Raw genomic sequence first — 16,882 nt, forward strand, 5'->3', positions numbered from 1 at the left:
TGGACTTCCAGTCACCACTCCTGGCCCTACTGATTCCTTTTCTTGGGACAGGGGTAGTTGGGTTTCCAGTCCTGGCTACGGCTTTTCTTTGTTCCTTTTCCGGAACGTACGTTTTTGTTTTCCGGCAGTACACGTCCTGCAGAGTTCTCCTCCTGTATACCCTCGGAGATGCGTGCGTCATTCTTCCCTGCTGGAGCTGGTTGCACTGCTCCTTTGGGTTGCAGGGTCGCTGTTTTTCGCTTCGCATCTCGCGCTTTAGTTTGTGGTGCTCGTTTTCTGCGTTGGCCTCTGCCTGGGCTCCCTGGCTCTTTGGTGTTTGGCCATGTGGGTCCTTCAGGGGTCCTGGGGGGGGGGGGGATTTCCTCCCGGTCAAGGCGTGTCTGCTCGTTCGGGTTGGTTCCTTTTCGGTTCACCAGGATTGGGATCCTGGTTCCCTGGCGACTGTTCCTTCTGGTTTTACCAGTCTTGGTTGGGGATGCTGCTTTACTCGGTTTCCAATCCTGAGGGGCTTACTGCGGCTCCACCTATTTTTGCAGGTCGGTCCAGCCCTGTACAAGGCTGGTTTGTTCTTCCCCCTCGAGTCTTCGTGTTTGGGGTTTTTGTCTCGTGTTCTCGTGACTTGTGTGGGCACTGGTGGCTTCGTTGTTGATATCCCCCTGCGTGCTTCGTTTCGGCAGCAGTGTGCATTTTTCCTGGCGGTCCTTCCAGTTTTCCTATCACTGCGAAGGGTTCTTTGATAGGGTTGTCTTGTCTTTCCCTTCAGGGTTGTTCCGGGACCGTTGTCTGGTGCCATGTATTGTCGCCTCATCTCGGGTGGCACTGGCGGAGCCGCTCCAGCTTGAGTTCGGTGTTGCAGTTCCTTCTGCTTCATTCTACTTGCTGTCTTAGGCATTGTTTCACCTCCGGCCTGTTCTTGCGCTTCTGGTGCCGTCCTGGTCGTTGGCCTGGGTGGTCATTTTCTTTCTTCTCCTCGGTTAGTCGTGATCCCTTCGGTTCCGGTGTGTTTTTGTTTTTTGTTTTGTTTTTCAGGTCTCCTCCTGTTGGTGTTGACCTCTAGGGGCAGTCAGGGAGTTTCCGGCTCTCCTCCGGCGCCCGTGTTTTTCTGCCTCATTTGATCCTCGTGATAGGTTGTTTGTTTGATGCAGTCTCCTTCTTTTTGGGTCTGCTGCTTTCCGGAGGGGTCCTTGGGTTGCTGCTTGGTTGGTCAGGCCGGGGGTGCTTCCCTTGTTGTTCGGTTGCGGCTCTTCACTGTTCTCTGCACGTCTTGGCCTCTGGGGCCATGGACGCATTTTGGTTTGCCCGGGTTTCCATCCTTCCCTCCTTCCTGTTCTGGGATTCAGGTCTCCCGGGTTGTCTGCAAAGTCTTTTCATTTCGTCTGTGGTCTTGTTTTTATGTTAGGGCGCGTGGCATCTGCCTCTCGGATCCTTCCCTCTTTTCCTTATCTGTGGTGTAGTAGCTCCGGGGAGCCGACAGGGTTCCCCCCCAGAAAACCAGCATTGAATGTAATGAAACATTTTCTGGGCGAGTCCTGGAGGCTCTACGGTATCCCTCCCTCTCTCCCTCCCTCTGGTCGGTGGTGTTTTCACACTTTTTGACATCCAGCCTAAGAACTGAAGGTTGGGTCGCCGGCGGGTGGGTCTGGGGCTCCCCATTTCCCCTCCTGGGGAGGGAGGGGGGGCTGCGCAGACAGCAGTGCGATGACATGACGACCTCATGCTAGTTTGCTAATTTTCATTTTCAATTCTGTCCACTTGTTCGGCCTTCAGTCGCAATAGTTTTACCAGAATAGGGGTTTGTTTTGGGGCGCCTACCTTTCTGGGTGCCTGTCCTCGTCGATAACAGACATAGAAGGCTCCCAACCACATGGGCATCTCTATAGGCCATTGCTCCTTGTGCCTCTTTAGAGGGGAGCCCCAGGTTCTGGCTTGTGGTCCCTGGTAGGCAAGAACTCCATGCATTGACTGATGCCAGAAAGATATACATATCCATTTAGCCTGGGTAGCTCCAAAGAGACTCCGGGACTCACCAAGAAAATGGCGTTTTCATTACATTCAACGCTGTTTTTTTGCCAGACTTCCCCATCCTATTGCAGCCAAAATATTTGCCACCTACAATTTTTATATTACTTTTCCCGTGATCAGGGAACACAAATGAACACTTTTATACGACAAAATATTTTTTTTTTACTTTTTTGGTTGCGCCTGTGGGTGTTGAAGGCCATAAAGCCCAGAGCAGCCCAGGGGTTAACCAGCTGTAATTTGTTTTGGAATACTGTACCTACCTTCCTGGTAGATGGCAGACAGACTGCTTCCAATTTCATGGGGGGTGTTTATAGGCCATTGCTCGTCATGCCTCATATTAGGGGGGGGGGGGCCAGGGTCTAACACTGGTCCCCGGTAGGCCTAGAACTCTATCAATTGACTGTTGCCATGGTCTAATATATGCACATCAGCCCAATATAGCTCCGAGAAGCTGAAGGGGCTCTCAACAGAAAAAGATACTGTACAAATGAGGAGTTACCATATATGGAATTTAGGTCTCTCATAAACTCACGTTTGCCACCTAAGCACATCTTTTTTAACATTTAGATCTCTTATAATAATGAAAATGGAAAAAAAATGAAAAACAGTGCTTTTCATATTTTTCCTTACTTGTCATGGAGAGTTCCTGCTAGCACCTCCAAGATCTCAGTGCACTGTCTGTGATAATCAAGCAAGTTTTCTGCGAATGTTGCAAGTTGCGATATCTGCTCGACCTGTTTCAGAAGAAATTGGTTAACAATACATTCATCATACATAATATAAATAACTAATATTCAACATATTAAAGTTTGGAGAAAATATAGTTTATCTACATACAAAACTGTCATGTATATACCATACAGCATCCCTGATGCTATGTTGCCGTGATAACTTTTCAAATATTAAGCCCCACAAGTCAAAGTTGTCTTGATGGCCTGCAGGAGTGCTTGACCATAGACCTTGGCCAGTTTCCCCCGTGAAGCGGCACGAGAAGCAAGGGACTGTCACAATCACACCTCGCTGGGAAACTACCCAGAAAGTAGACAAGACAATAACAACGAGGTTTGTGAAAATAAAGCATCGATCACTGAAAATGAAAGGGTTCACTAACAGCTTGATATGAAATGATCTAGTGCATGTGTACAAAGCCACCAGCTGGCAGTGTCCTTGCTTCATTCTAGCATTGCCATCTTGTTGCTGATACGAGATGTTCCACATCTCGCCTTCCTTAGCCGCCTTAGTAACCTAAGTTCCGTTTCTTCTCCAAGGTAAGTGCTGGCCATCCATTGAAGTCTATCCTGAGGGGCCTCTTCACCAGTGTATCATTCCTAGTTGTGTACCTTAGCTTCACAAGTATGTTTTCAAGCCACACTTGAGTATACTTGAGCGTGATTTGAAAACATTTTCAGCATTTTGAGCTGTGTTTAGGGCCATCTTACCTAGGCACACATTTAGCGTTGTTCCTGCACTGTCCGAGTTCCTTCTCTGGTGTGTTCGTAGGCAGAGTTTGGTGTCTGTTCTTCTGATGAATGTCCCTTGTTCCTGGATGTCCGGCTTGATTAGTTATCATGCCCTGGCAACTTCCCTGTGGGATCCCAGCTACTTGGACTGGATGGTAGAGCGGCGGTCTTGCTTCATGCAGGTCAGCGTTCAATCCCAGACTGTCCAAGTGGTTGGGCAAGATTCCATCCCCCCCCCCCCCTGCTATCCCATCCCAAATCCTTATCCTGATTCCTTCCAAGTGCTATATAGTCATAATGGCTTGGTGCTTTCCTCCTAATAATTCCCTCCCTTCCCCTGTGGGCTACAGAATGCCAGGTCATGGACCAACGTGTTGAGCTTACCCTCACTACATGCAAGTTGGAATTTACCCTGAATTTACCTGAAAGTCCACTATCTCTCCAGTGACCTCAATGAGGACAGGAAGCCAGCAGCTTGTTAAAGGCATTCCCCTTTTGTCTTGATAATTTTACTGAGCTCAATCTTCAAATTCAAAAGTGTTTTGGCATTTATGGTTTTGGCAGGTAGGTAGTTCCATGAGTTTATAACCCTATGGGTGGAAAAGCAACTCCTGTTTTCTATCCAACATTGTGGCTTGTTGAGCTTTAAACCAATGCTCCTTGTTTGTGTTACATCTGACCTTTTATATAAGTTGTCTGGATCAATAGCCTCCAAATTGTTCAGTACTATATTTTAAAAGTTTTGATGAGATCAACCTGGTCATACCTGGTTTGTATTGTTAACTCTGTGGCCCTCAACCCTTATTGGTATGAGAGTCAATTTAGTTCAATAATGAGCTTTGTAACCCGGTGTAAAACTATCTCCAGAGATGTGTCTTTCTGAAGATCAGGTCTCCAGCTTGGATACAATAATCCAAGTGGGGGTACCAGAGATTTATACAGATAAATAACTCCCTTTATATTCTTGAAGTAAGCTCATTTGACTATTCCTAGGGTTTTTGTTAGTTTTTAGCTGTAGCTCCCACTTGTTATGCAACTTTCAGCAATTGGTGGATTTGCTACTTGCCAACGATCATTCAGTCTATCTTCACCATGCTGCCTGTTGGGTCGATCAACCCAACCTTCAACCCAAAGTCCTGTAACATTTGGGCTCACTGGAGACAAATGTTGCAGGACTTTACCTACCTCTACATTATCACAACCTCCTTCAGAACAGGAGACTTTTCAAGAAACTGAACTGCCACTTTGTGGGCTCATTTTTCCCACGTTCATAGTTTACAGCAAGGTGCTCTTTTGGATGCCCCAGAGTTTGCCCCTATGGTGTTTACATTTTGGTGGAGAGGACGAATTCCACCAAGTGTAAGCTTGCTCTTTTTCTTTTCCCTGCTGGTGTGATGTGCCCAGCATCCGGTCTCACCCTTTTTACCTTGTTCAGGCTCCAAAATGTATGAGGGTTTTGGAATCAGGTCAGAATTTAGCTGTGAATGTAACTCGGCCATTTTTGGGAGTTGACCCATCCACTTTGATGGCAGAGTCAGTCGAGCTTCCCACCAAGGCTGCAAAGCCTTCACCTTCACAATAACAACCTGGTTCAAATCCTGCTCTGTGGGACAATGCTTATTTGTACCAGGCAGTGGGTGTTGAATATGGTTCTGGTCCAGGGTAATCATGGCTGGCCCCTGGACTAGAACCAGGGGCTAGGGATAGGGGGAGAAGTGAGAAGGGGGGGTTCATGGGTGCCATTCAATTGCCCCTGGTTTTTGGTTCTATCCAATGAAGGTCTTTTGTCCCAGGAAAAGAATTTCTCCTATCCATTTTCTTTTAATAAGCTTGATTTCTTGGCTGCTTCCCCCCCTGGGTGTGTTTCCATGTGCCATTCAGTCCTACAGAATTTTCTTTCAGGAGGTTACCCGTCATCCTGCCTTTCATCTGATGACACATACAAACATTCTTTGGCTCCTCCTGCAGAATCCTTTGCTTCCCTAGTGGACTTTGCTTTCTAGAGGACCTGTTCTCATGAGTTTGGGTTGACTTCGGCTTTTTGACTTGGGTACAAGGTCTCTGACCTGTCCCGGGTGACAATCTCTTCCAATCCTTGGGGGCTTGACAGGGCTTCTGCCTATCCCAGATGCTTGAGTGGTGGGAAGTGAGTTCCATATCTCTGGTGTTCTTGGGCAGTGCTGCTTTTGTGCCGCTTGAGAACTGTTTATTTGCTCCTGTGCGCTCCTAGGATGTGGGCAGTTGGCAGCTCCATGTGCTGCTGCCTGTGTTCAATGGAGCCCTTACCACTGAGGATCTCAGGGCTTGTATTCACTTGGCAGCCGTGTTGTGTGTCTCAGCAGTTATTGAGCTGTTCTTAGATCAGCTCTGTGGTAGCCTGGATATTCTTCCTTCTGTTTCCAGTATGGTTACCTTGGTGCCTGCAGTTCCAGCTCCAGTAGCATTATCCAGGTTCCTCACCCCTCTTTCCTTCGAGAGGTGGTGCAAGCTTTTTACTTGGCAAGTCTCACGTGTCGGCAGGCTGTGCTGGTCCTGGTCTTTCAAATCAGCCTGGTCCTTAACCCTTTTTGTCTGCCTCTCCTCTTTTCTGAGAATGCCATTTTAGCTGTTATTTCAGCTATGGCTGCTGCTTTTCATCCCCTCAGTCAAGTACTTTTGTAAAGGTATTCTGGCTTTTTTGCTTGGAAGCAGTTCAGTAGGGTTGGGGTCTCAACTGCTGTTGATCGGGGTAGGCCTCCTGTGGAGTTGGATCTCAGTATCTTGTGCTTCCTTCAACTGATTCCTCCTTTGTTCAATGCTGCAATTACACATCATGGAAGGATGTGGTCTTCATGTCTGCTTGTTGGTCTTCACATCAGCCCTTTTGCAGTTTGCCCCTTAGATGAGACTGTGGGGAGATGTCTGGCCCCATTCTACTGGTTCCTGGTCCCACAATCGACAGATTTTCTGGGTTCTTTCCCAAGATCCTTTCCCCCCTCTTAGGGTCAGGGGTTTTGGGTCACATGTCCTACCCACAGCTCCATATGATCATGATGAGGTGGTTGGACTCGAGCATGGTCACGTTGACCTCCCTTCGGCCGATGACCCAGTTGTTCCTGGTCCCCATGTTAGACTTGGCAGATACATTCTCGATCTCTCAGGTTTAAACATGCCCAACCACCTGGGCTGAACTGTAGTGATGGTCTCACTTCATGCAGGTCAGTGTTCAATCCCTGACTGTCCAAGTGGTTGGACACCATTCCTCCCCCCATCCTGTCTCAAATCCTTATCCTGACCCCTTCCAAGTGCCATATGGTCATAATGGTTTGGCACCTTTCCATGATAATTCTTCTTTTTCAGGTTTGAAAAGCTTCATTTCCTGTTAGACCTTCTCCATGACCACTTTAGCTCAGATTTACCTAGTTTGCAGGTGGATTTCTTAAGGCATCCCTGGACATCAAGAATGCATACTGGCACATTGCTTTTCATCCAAGGTTCTGGGACTGGTTAGGGTTTCTAGTACGGATTCAGGCTTACCACTTCAAGGTTCTGCCCTTTGGCTTAAATTTGGCTTCTCACATCTTTACCAGGTTATTGGGGGTTCTTATGACCCAGCTATGTCTTTTGAGGTTTCAGGTTCTGGCCTATCTCGACATCTGGCAGGTTTTGGCATCATGTTGATCCGTGTATCAGCTAGCCAGGGATCTGGTTCTTTCCCAGCTTCGAGTTCTTGTAAATTGGTGGACATCTCGGTTGCTTTGTCCCAGGTTCATACTTGATTGGCCTCATTTGGGATTATCAGCCAGTATCTCTTTCCCTACAGCCTGCAGCTCTGCTCTGCTAGCAGCAGTATCACCATCTGGTGTTGGATCAGCCCCGAGTGACTCGTTAGCTGGTCAAGCATTTATGCATGGGCCTGAACCGTACCTGCAAAGTATTTACCCCGAGCAGTGTTTGGCTTAGGGTGTTATATTGATTTCTCAGGTTCTGCCTGTCATTATTACCGGGAATGTTGGGTTTGGGCACCACCCACCCATTGTTAACTTTTGCTTCACTGGTTTCCTCTTTAGGCATTTTGGGGTTTGCTTCTGTGGTGTCATCCTTCACCATTGCTAAATCAATGAACTTTCATGGTTGTTCAATATCCTCCCAGTAAGTACTGTATAGGAAATATTTCCAGAACAAAAGTGGAAACCTTCAAGAAAAACTGGATAGTTTTATGCAAGGAGTGCCGGACCAACCGACTGTATTGGATATGTGGGCCTGCGAGCCACTCCAAGCCACAGCCTGTTGGACCAAGATCTCACAAGTCAAGCCTGGCCCCGAGTCAGGCTTGGGGAGTAGAAGATCTGCCAGAATCTCATCCAGGTACCTGTACGTGTTCTCAGAGGCCTCGGTTCTTGGTTGGGGCTTTGTGACCAACAAGCACCAGGCCTCCCAGGTCAGTGGTGCTCACTCCATCAAGCACAGCATTGTACACGAGTTTGCATCAGTGTGGCAAGCCCTGCAGAGGCTTCATCTTCCTCCAGAATCCGTCATCCAGATCCATTCAGAAAACTCACCAGTGGTTCATTCCCTGAATTACAGGAGTCCCTTCAGTTCTTCCCTCTTTGGAGCTGGACTCTTTTGGTAGCTTAGCTTCTGGTTTCTTGGGGCCTGGTTCTCCCCAGTGCTTCATGTATGTGATATGTCCAACATTCTCACAGACAGCTTATCTGACTTTTAGCCCAATTCCATGGAGTAATTACTTAAGTGTAATAACATTTGGCCAGACTTGTTGAGGTGGGGGTTCATATACTGTACCTCTTTCTGCCAATTAAGTTGATGCCTCAGGTTGGAGACATACTTAGGTTGGTGATTGTTTTGGCCCCCTGATGGTCAGCTCAGCCCTAGTTTCCAGCTTTTCTGGCTCTGAGTCCAAACCTGGGTGTTTTCCCATAACTCTGCCTTTGCCTCTGTTTTCAGCAGGTAGGGCCAGTGAAGTACCTTGCTGGTTTAACCTTCTCCTCCTAACAATGTGTCTGGAGTTACGGATGCAGGTTCACCACCATTTGTATTGTGTGCAAGTTTACCTGACTTACCTAAAGGCCACTAACACTAGGGCCTCAATGAGGACAGGAAGCCGGCGGCTTGTTGAAGGTTCCCCGCTTTGTTTTGATAATCTTTTCCAGGTAGATTTTAAAACTTAACACAATTTTGGCAATTACTGCTTCGGCGGGTGGGCAGTTCCATGGGCTTATAACCATGTGGGTGAAAAAGCATCTCCTGTTCTCTCAGTCCCACATTGTGGCTTGTTGAGGTTGAAACTGTTGTTCCTTGTTTGTGTTACATCTGACCTTTCGAAGAAATTGTCCGGATCAACATCCTCTAACTTGTTCGGTATTTCAAAAGTTTCAATGAGATCTGCCCAGTCATGCCTGGTTTGCAATGTTGTTAGCCCAGTGACCCCTCAACCATTCCTGATATGAGAAATGACTTGGCTCTGGAATGATTTTTGTTGCCTGGTGTTGCATTTTCTCCGGAGCAGCTATGTCTGTCTGAAAATGAGGTCTCCAAGCTTGGATACAGTACATTTGTTGTACTTGGATATACCATTTGTTGATGTTCCACCCGTGTCTTTGGTCATGGAAACAGTATGAAGTACCTCGCCGCGCTTTTTGCCTTTGTCTCGATTCACTGTGTTTCTTCTGTGTCATTTCCAGTAATTCTTTCTATTTTATCCTGGTTGGTTGTTGATCAGAACTTCATGCCTAATACTGTCACCTCTTACTGTTTGGCTTTGGTGGAGACGCTTTTATTGGCGTTCAGCATCTATACTTCCTCGGCACTGTTTCACAAGTTGTTTTGGGCTTACTTTCACCTCCAGTTGGTTGTTGCTTTTCCCAAGCCTTATTGGTCTTTGGATCGCGTATTAGTGCTTCTTTCTTCTCTCTTGGTTCATGGTTCATACTTTAGCCTGGGATATTTTTCTTAATAATAATATAATAATAGTTTATTCAGGTAAATGTACATTCAAAATGAGTTACAAACAGAATGTTGGATTTCTAGATGGAGATAGTACATACTATGCCTAAAGCCCCTAATATGCACAGCATTTCGGGCAAGGTGTGGGAAAAACACATACTAAAACTTAAAACTAATTGAGATTAAAAGCGTAAATTGAATTGAAAAAGAGAAAAAGAAAAAAGAATGATAATAATTACACGAGGATGGAACAGCAGAAATTGAAATAGACCAGCAGAAGTAACTTTAACTAAATAACCAGATGACTACAATTTTCTTTCTGTTTATACATGGCAGATATCAGCAGTAATATAAGTTGGTCAATAATCAATATTGTTTGAAAATAGCAAGACATAGGTTAACATTTAGGGAGTAAGGTAGGTTACATGGAGTTTATTAGAGGGTACTTAGTTTTTTCTCTTAAACTGGTTGAGAGAGGGACAGACTTTGATGTGATTGGGAAGGTCATTCCACATTTTGGGTCCCAAGATTTGCAGAGCATTTAAGTTGCACTCTTGAAATATCAAATAGGTATTTGTTTCTGGTGTGGTACCCATGGGTTCTGTTACAACCTTCTAGGAAGTGTTTAAGGTTAGGATTGGCATTACAGTTCAGCTTTTTAAATATATAGAGTACACTTGAGAGGATGTGCAGTGATTTAACGTCTAACATATTAATTTAAAAGATTTAACTAAAGGGGCCGGGTGCTGTCTGGGGCCAGAGTTTGTTATTGTTCTAATACAGTAGCATATTTGTGTTGAGTAATTAAGAGGACGTAGATGATTTTGGGTAGTAGAACCCCAAGCACAGATACTATAATTGAGATAAGGATAGATGAATGAGTAATAGAGCATTACCAGGGCACTATTACTCTGTTCTGATCTGAATAATATTACTATTATTCTGTTCTTAAGGCACTGTTTTTGTTGGTTCTAGCCTCTAGTTGTCAGGTTGAGAAACTTCATGTTCTTGTTTAGAGGCATGGGTTCTGTTAAATAAGACTGCTTATAGCCCAGTCGATAGAGTTACAGCCTCACACGTGTGGGGTCCACGGTTCAAGACCCACACAGTCCAGGTGAATAGAATGGATTCTGTTCTTGTGGCCCTGTTGGGCAGTTTCTTTCCATGTAGCCATTTCCTTCTTTTCTGCTGAAGAATGAGATTGTTGCTTCCAGAAGGGTCCCTTGCTAATTGATGCTTGGGTTGTCTAGGAAGCGGTGCATCATCGTTGTGTCTGGTAGCAGTAGCTGGTTGCTACCTGCACACTACTAGTTCTGCTTTGGTGGATGTGCTCTTTGTCACTTTGGTTTCCTTAGTTACTTGTTCTAAGGCATGTTTGTCCCAGGTAATCTGCAGTGTCATTAACACTAACCATCCCATGTTCTACTCACAGGCCCATGATACTTGTAATCTCATGGTTTTAGCCGCCGCTCTTGCAAATACTTCATGGGCCAATATTCGGTTTCGGAGGTTTTGGAGATCCAACAGGGTCTTAGCGGCTAGGAGTCTGGTCAAAGACCTTCATCCTATTTAGGCTGGTGTTGTCCTGGGCCAGGTTTCCTGAACTGATGTTTCTTCTTTGGCTTTATAATAAAGCTGGTGCCTTTCCTCCTTACTGGCAAGTCCCATTTTTCCTTCTGTTGTTAGTTTCAAGTTATCACAAGTCAGGCTTAGGGAGTGGAACTCCCAGAACCCACTCCCTGTATACTACAGGTATACACAAGTGATATCTATTAAATGATAACAGTTTTACTTCTGGAAGCTTGCTAGAGTTTATGCATTAAATGAGCAAAGTAAGTGAGCAGGAAGCCAGCTTGCGATTGATTGAGGCTGGGCTCAAACTCTGGGGAGGGATGGACCACTCGAGACCAATCCTTAATTCCCTGCTACCATTCATATAGCACAAATTGGGGATCTGGTTGTAAAATAATTGGCGGATCATATTCCAGGGAAAACTAGCCGAGTAAGGCTTAAGATGAGTTGTATGAAGAGTGTTCTAGGTCTGCTAAGAAGTCATAAGTCATTTTTCAATGCATCACAGGAAATCAAAGATTTTCTTGAAAAAATATTGTATGTATACAAAATACTATAAAGCATCTTATCAACTGGGAACACTTAATAATGACAACACCACCTTGTACATAGTGCATTATATCATAGCGACAGTCACACACCGAGTGCTGCCACAATTACTTACGTCATTCTCCAGGAGGTTATGCATGCCCATCTGTGCCAAATGCAGCGACTCGGCAAACTTGTCCTCCGCCATTTTGATTTCATCCTCGGTGACATGGGAACCTCCTGAGAGAAAAGTGTCAATCGTATTACTCAAAGTCAATCATCTGTTTGATTCATTATAATAATCAGCTATCAGCTATGCATGAAGAAAATAATCAAACAAAAATATTTTAATAAATTATGAAAAAAATTGATGAATAAATTAATATTTAAACAGCAAATCTATTGCTATTGCACATTTAAAATCTCAACAGTTAAAAAATATCATTCAAACTCTACAATAAAAACTCCAGAGCAATCACCATTACTATACATGCAGTTTTGGGTTGGGTTAAATGATGACAAAGATCTTACACATATGAAACACCACACTGGCATCAGCAACCAATTGAACTGAGAATATAACAGAAAACATCTGACATTTTCATAAATTCAATACAGTAATTCTACAAAAGCTTCCTCCATGAGGTAAAACCCAAAATAATAGGCTTACTATATACAACACCATGGGCTACCCCATACACAACACAATAGACCTACCAATATACAATAGGCCTACCCATACAATGTGAACCACTTGAAGTCTAATGCAGACCTACAACCACATACTTCTACAGTACAACTCACATAAAAATACCTCATTTCCAGATTTGTCTGATACTGTATAAGTAAGATCAAAATTTACTTGGTTCATTGTTTAATATATATGAGAATGCATCTGTAGTCAGTCTGTATTTTGGCTAGTTTGGTCATGTATACATTTACCTAGAATATCTCTATATTCTAGGCAATATAACATCCTTAGTCATTGTATTTTGATGACTATGTTCGCTAATATTTAAAATTATTTTTGACATCAGCTTCAGAAAGCTACATAGATGTGTATGGGTTAATAAAGAAGTGAATAAATAGTAATGAAATAAAATAAGAATAGTGAAACATAAGTAGGAATCACTGCAGCGGGCCTATTGACCCATTCTGGGTGGTGTCTACTATTAATCCCTGCAGCGCACATACCGAGCTACCTTGGTTGATGGGTGGTGCGCCGACCAAGAAACGTCATTTGTTGGTACAGGTACTGTACTGTATATCGGAAGATTCAAAACTCGCATGCAGTATTCTGGGTAATAAATGGATGCCTAAGGCCTCCAGTGAGCATCCACCATGCTGAAAACATTTCCCACCATGCTGAAAACATTTCCCAACATGCTCCATGGGTGTGGGTAGACTCAATTTCAAGTGAGCAACCATGGCTGACGAATGCGCATCTAGCTGCCAGTCCCCGATGGGTTAATGTGATTGAAAAACCACTCACAGACGATGAAAATGTGATGAATTTGATCAAGAGGACCTTGGTTGTGATGTCGATGGCAATTATGACATACTTTAAATGTAAAGTCCTCATAGGCCATTGCTACCTGCACCTCTCTGAGGGTACCAAGTTCTGGCTTGTGGTTCCCGGTAAGCATAAGAACTCCTATGACTGCTGACCCCCCAACTAATATAGCACATATCATTTCGAATAGCTTCAGGGAGCCGACGAAATTGTTTTTTCACCTTGCAGATGTAACTGTGCTGAACAGTTTCAACATGCATTTGGTGAAATCAGGCAAGAAACCATTAATTCATAATTTTAATCTTGCTGTGTTCTCACAATTACTTGTAATGTTTGGCCAGGAAGGTAGTGTTGTGGTGAGAGTTTTCACTCCAACAATGCCTCACGCTGCTCCCGACAGACTGGCTTACAAAGTCTACTTTGTAATACACACGCCTGGTTACATACCAGGTACAGTAAGGCTTTCAAAAGTGAGTGCGTTGTCTGTAAGCACACACACACACACACAAGAAAGTGGAAGTGAAAATTACACCAGGTACACACACACAAAGTGTGTGTACACCTGGTGTAATTACCCAAGTGTAGTTACAGGATGAGAGCTACGCTCGTGGTGTCCCATCTTCCCAGTACTCTGTCAAATAATGCTTTGAAACTACTGACAGTTTTGGCTTCCACCACCTACTCACTTAACTTGTTCCAACCGTCTACCACTCTGTGAAAGAAAATTTGATAATATTTTTTTGGTAGCTCTGTTTTCTTAGCTTGAATCTATGTCCTCGTGTTCGTGAAGTTGCTGGTTTCAGGAATTCCTCTTTGTCAATTTGGTCAATTCTTGTTTTTATTTTGTAAGTGGTGATCATATCACCTCTTTTTCTTATAACTTCTAGTTTTGGCATATTTAATGCCTCTAGCCTCTCCTCATAACACTTGTTTTTCAGTTCTGGAAGCCATTTTGTAGCATGTCTTTGCACCTTTTCCAGTTTATTCTGGAAGGGTGCCTCTTTAGTACAAGCTTGGAGTAGTTTCCTTAGGATATTTTCTGGTATGTCAAGAGGAGTACAGGCTGGATCACGATCATACCAGAAAATATCCTAAGGAAACTACTCCAAGCACTAAAGAGTAGTACTAAAGAGGCACCCTACTTGAGCCCGGATGGGCACATGTATAAGCAAGTAGATGGGGTCGCCATGGGTTCTTCCCTAGGTGTCCTGTTTGCAAACTTCTACATGGGTACCATCGAGCAAAAAGTCTTAGTCGACATGAACATGAAACCGGCCATATACTGCAGGTATGTTGACGACATTTTTACACAGGTACCTGATGTCAGACATCTGCAGGAGTTGAAGGAGGCATTTGAGCGGAGTTCCATGCTGCGTTTCACTTACGAGATGGAAAAGGAAGGGAAGCTGCCCTTTCTAGATGTAACAGTCATGGAAAAGAGCGGAGGTTTCCACACTGCAGTCTACACTAAGGAAACGAACATAGGAATGTGCCTAAATGCCAAAAGCGACTGCCCAGATAGGTACAAGAGGAGTGTTGTTAACGCATATGTCGACCGTGCTCTCAGCCACAGCTCAGAATGGAAGCAAGTCGACGAAGAACTCTGTAGGGTAAGGCAGGTCCTAGTCAACAACGGCTTCTCCAATGGTTTCGTCGAAGACATCATAAGAAGGAAAGTGAAACGCCCTGCAACCTCTGAAGAGACAACCAACACAACACCTCTACCCCCTATTAGACTATTTTACAGGAACTTCTTTTCCACAGCTCATAAAACGGAGGAAAGGGTCCTGAAAGATATTGTTAATAGAAACGTTATCCCTACAGACAAAAATCAGAGGATACAACTGACGATTTACTATAAAACCAGAAAAACGGCCAGCCTACTCATGAGAAACTCTCCAGACACAAAACAGAACGCTTTAAAAGAGACTAACGTCGTCTATGCCTTCAAATGCCCTCTTGGGGACTGTAAGCTCCAAAAAACCCAGTATATAGGCAAGACAACAACATCTCTTTCTAGGCGTTTAACGATGCATAAGCAACAGGGCTCCATTAAGGAACATATAATCTCTTCCACAACCAAACCATCGCCAGAGAAATCCTAGTAAACAACACAGAAATCATCGATAGATACAGCGATAGCAGGCGGCTTGACGTTTGCGAGGCATTACACATCAAGAAGTCAACACCAGCAATCAACAGCCAATTAATGCACAACTATATTCTACCTACCTCAAGACTCCGCTCCAATATAGAAGCATCAAGAAATATGGACCAATAGGCTTTCTGCAATCACTTCTGTTCAATACCCATTGTTTCATGTTCTGGCTTGTGTTGATGAAATTAATACCTTATTAAATACCACCTCACCCCATCCACCTCACTCAAATGTAGATATAAACAAAATCGGAGATGTTCTATTCTATTCAGTAAGTTCTATTCAGTTGTGTATATGTTAACTAAAGTCTTTGAAAATGTAATAAGTTTTACGAAACGCGCTCAAGTGTCGTGTCAGACTAGAAATAAAAATGAATTTTGGAGAATTGGTTTTTTGAATTACCTCCAACAGTGAAAAGAAATGTACGAAAGATTGAGAAAATTCGTGTTAGAATTATTAATCTTACTTTTTCGGTCATATTTAATAATATATGTCTACAGGAAAGACTGCTACCAAAATATACTACAGAGCACCACTTGGTTTCCGAACCCCTTGGGGACGAGACCCGTCGGTTAACATGTAAGTTCGTATACGAGAAATAGAGGGGAAAAAATAAACTAGAAATGTAAAAATAAATTTTTCCGAAAAAAATTCACGAAAAAAACTCTAGGGGAAAAAATCGACAGGTTCATAGCGTAAATGCGACTGTGTTTTGTTTGTACTCACCAATAAGTGAAGTCCTGATCCGCTTTATAAAAGTCCTTAATTGTTCCTAACTGATTATTAAGACGTCTGGCAAACATCCTCTGGATGTTTCCTGCCAGCCTGCAGGCACATCCTGCCTAAAATATACGATGCTGTACTGTACATTTAAGAAACAAATCTGGGTCACAGGTCTGTGGAGTGTGGTTAGGCTTACGGAGTCAGCCGGTCCCTCCCCCACCACCATACACCTCCCCCTCTCCCCCCACCCCAAACCCATACACACACACACACACACTCAAAGGTCACGTGGTTCATGGTTCACTTCAACACCCATATATCGCTTCCTGCCTGCCTGCCTCCTTCCCAGCCTGCAAGCCTGCCTGCCTGCCTGCCTGCCTCCTTCCCAGCCTGCAAACCTGCCTGCCTGCCTGCCTCCTTCCCAGCCTGCAAGCCTGCCTGTCTGCCTGCCTCCTTCCCAGCCTGCAAGCCTGCCTGCCTGCCTGCCTCCTTCCCAGCCTGCAAGCCTGCCTGCCTGCCTGCCTGCCTGCCTGCCTGCCTGCCTGCCTGCAAGCCTGCCTGCCTCCTTCCCAGCCTGCAAGCCTGCCTGCCTGCCTGCCTGCCTGCCTCCTTCCCAGCCTGCAAACCTGCCTGCCTGCCTGCCTCCTTCCCAGCCTGCAAGCATCCCTGCCTGCCTGCCTCCTTCCCAGCCTGCAAGCCTGCCTGCCTGCCTGCCTCCTTCCCAGCCTGCAAGCCTGCCTGCCTGCCTGCCTCCATCCCAGCCTGCAAGCCTGCCTGCCTGCCTGCCTCCTTCCCAGCCTGCAAGCCTGCCTGCCTGCCTGCCTCCTTCCCAGCCTGCAAGCCTGCCTGCCTCCTTCCCAGCCTGCAAGCCTGTCTGGCTGCCTGCCTCCTTCCCAGCCTGCAAGCCTGCCTGCCTGCCTGCCTCCTTCCCAGCCTGCAAGCCTGCCTGCCTGCTTGCCTCCT

At 45.1% G+C, this 16,882-nt stretch overlaps 1 protein-coding gene across 6 annotated transcripts in view; it reads right to left on the bottom strand.

The window, feature by feature from the left end:
* Positions 1-16,882, bottom strand: part of EndoA (SH3 domain containing GRB2 like, endophilin-A) — a 181,463-nt gene that overhangs the window by 82,560 nt on the left and 82,021 nt on the right. For all 6 annotated transcript variants that reach the window (XM_069313639.1, XM_045733503.2, XM_069318296.1 and 3 more), the window contains 2 exons: positions 11,662-11,765; positions 2,653-2,756 (listed from right to left, as the gene is read on the bottom strand). In XM_069313639.1, coding sequence (XP_069169740.1) covers positions 2,653-2,756; positions 11,662-11,765 — 208 coding nt within the window. The remainder of the gene's footprint in view (positions 1-2,652; positions 2,757-11,661; positions 11,766-16,882) is intronic.

Source organism: Procambarus clarkii, chromosome 1, assembly GCF_040958095.1.
Source record: "Procambarus clarkii isolate CNS0578487 chromosome 1, FALCON_Pclarkii_2.0, whole genome shotgun sequence".
Taxonomy (NCBI): domain Eukaryota; kingdom Metazoa; phylum Arthropoda; class Malacostraca; order Decapoda; family Cambaridae; genus Procambarus; species Procambarus clarkii.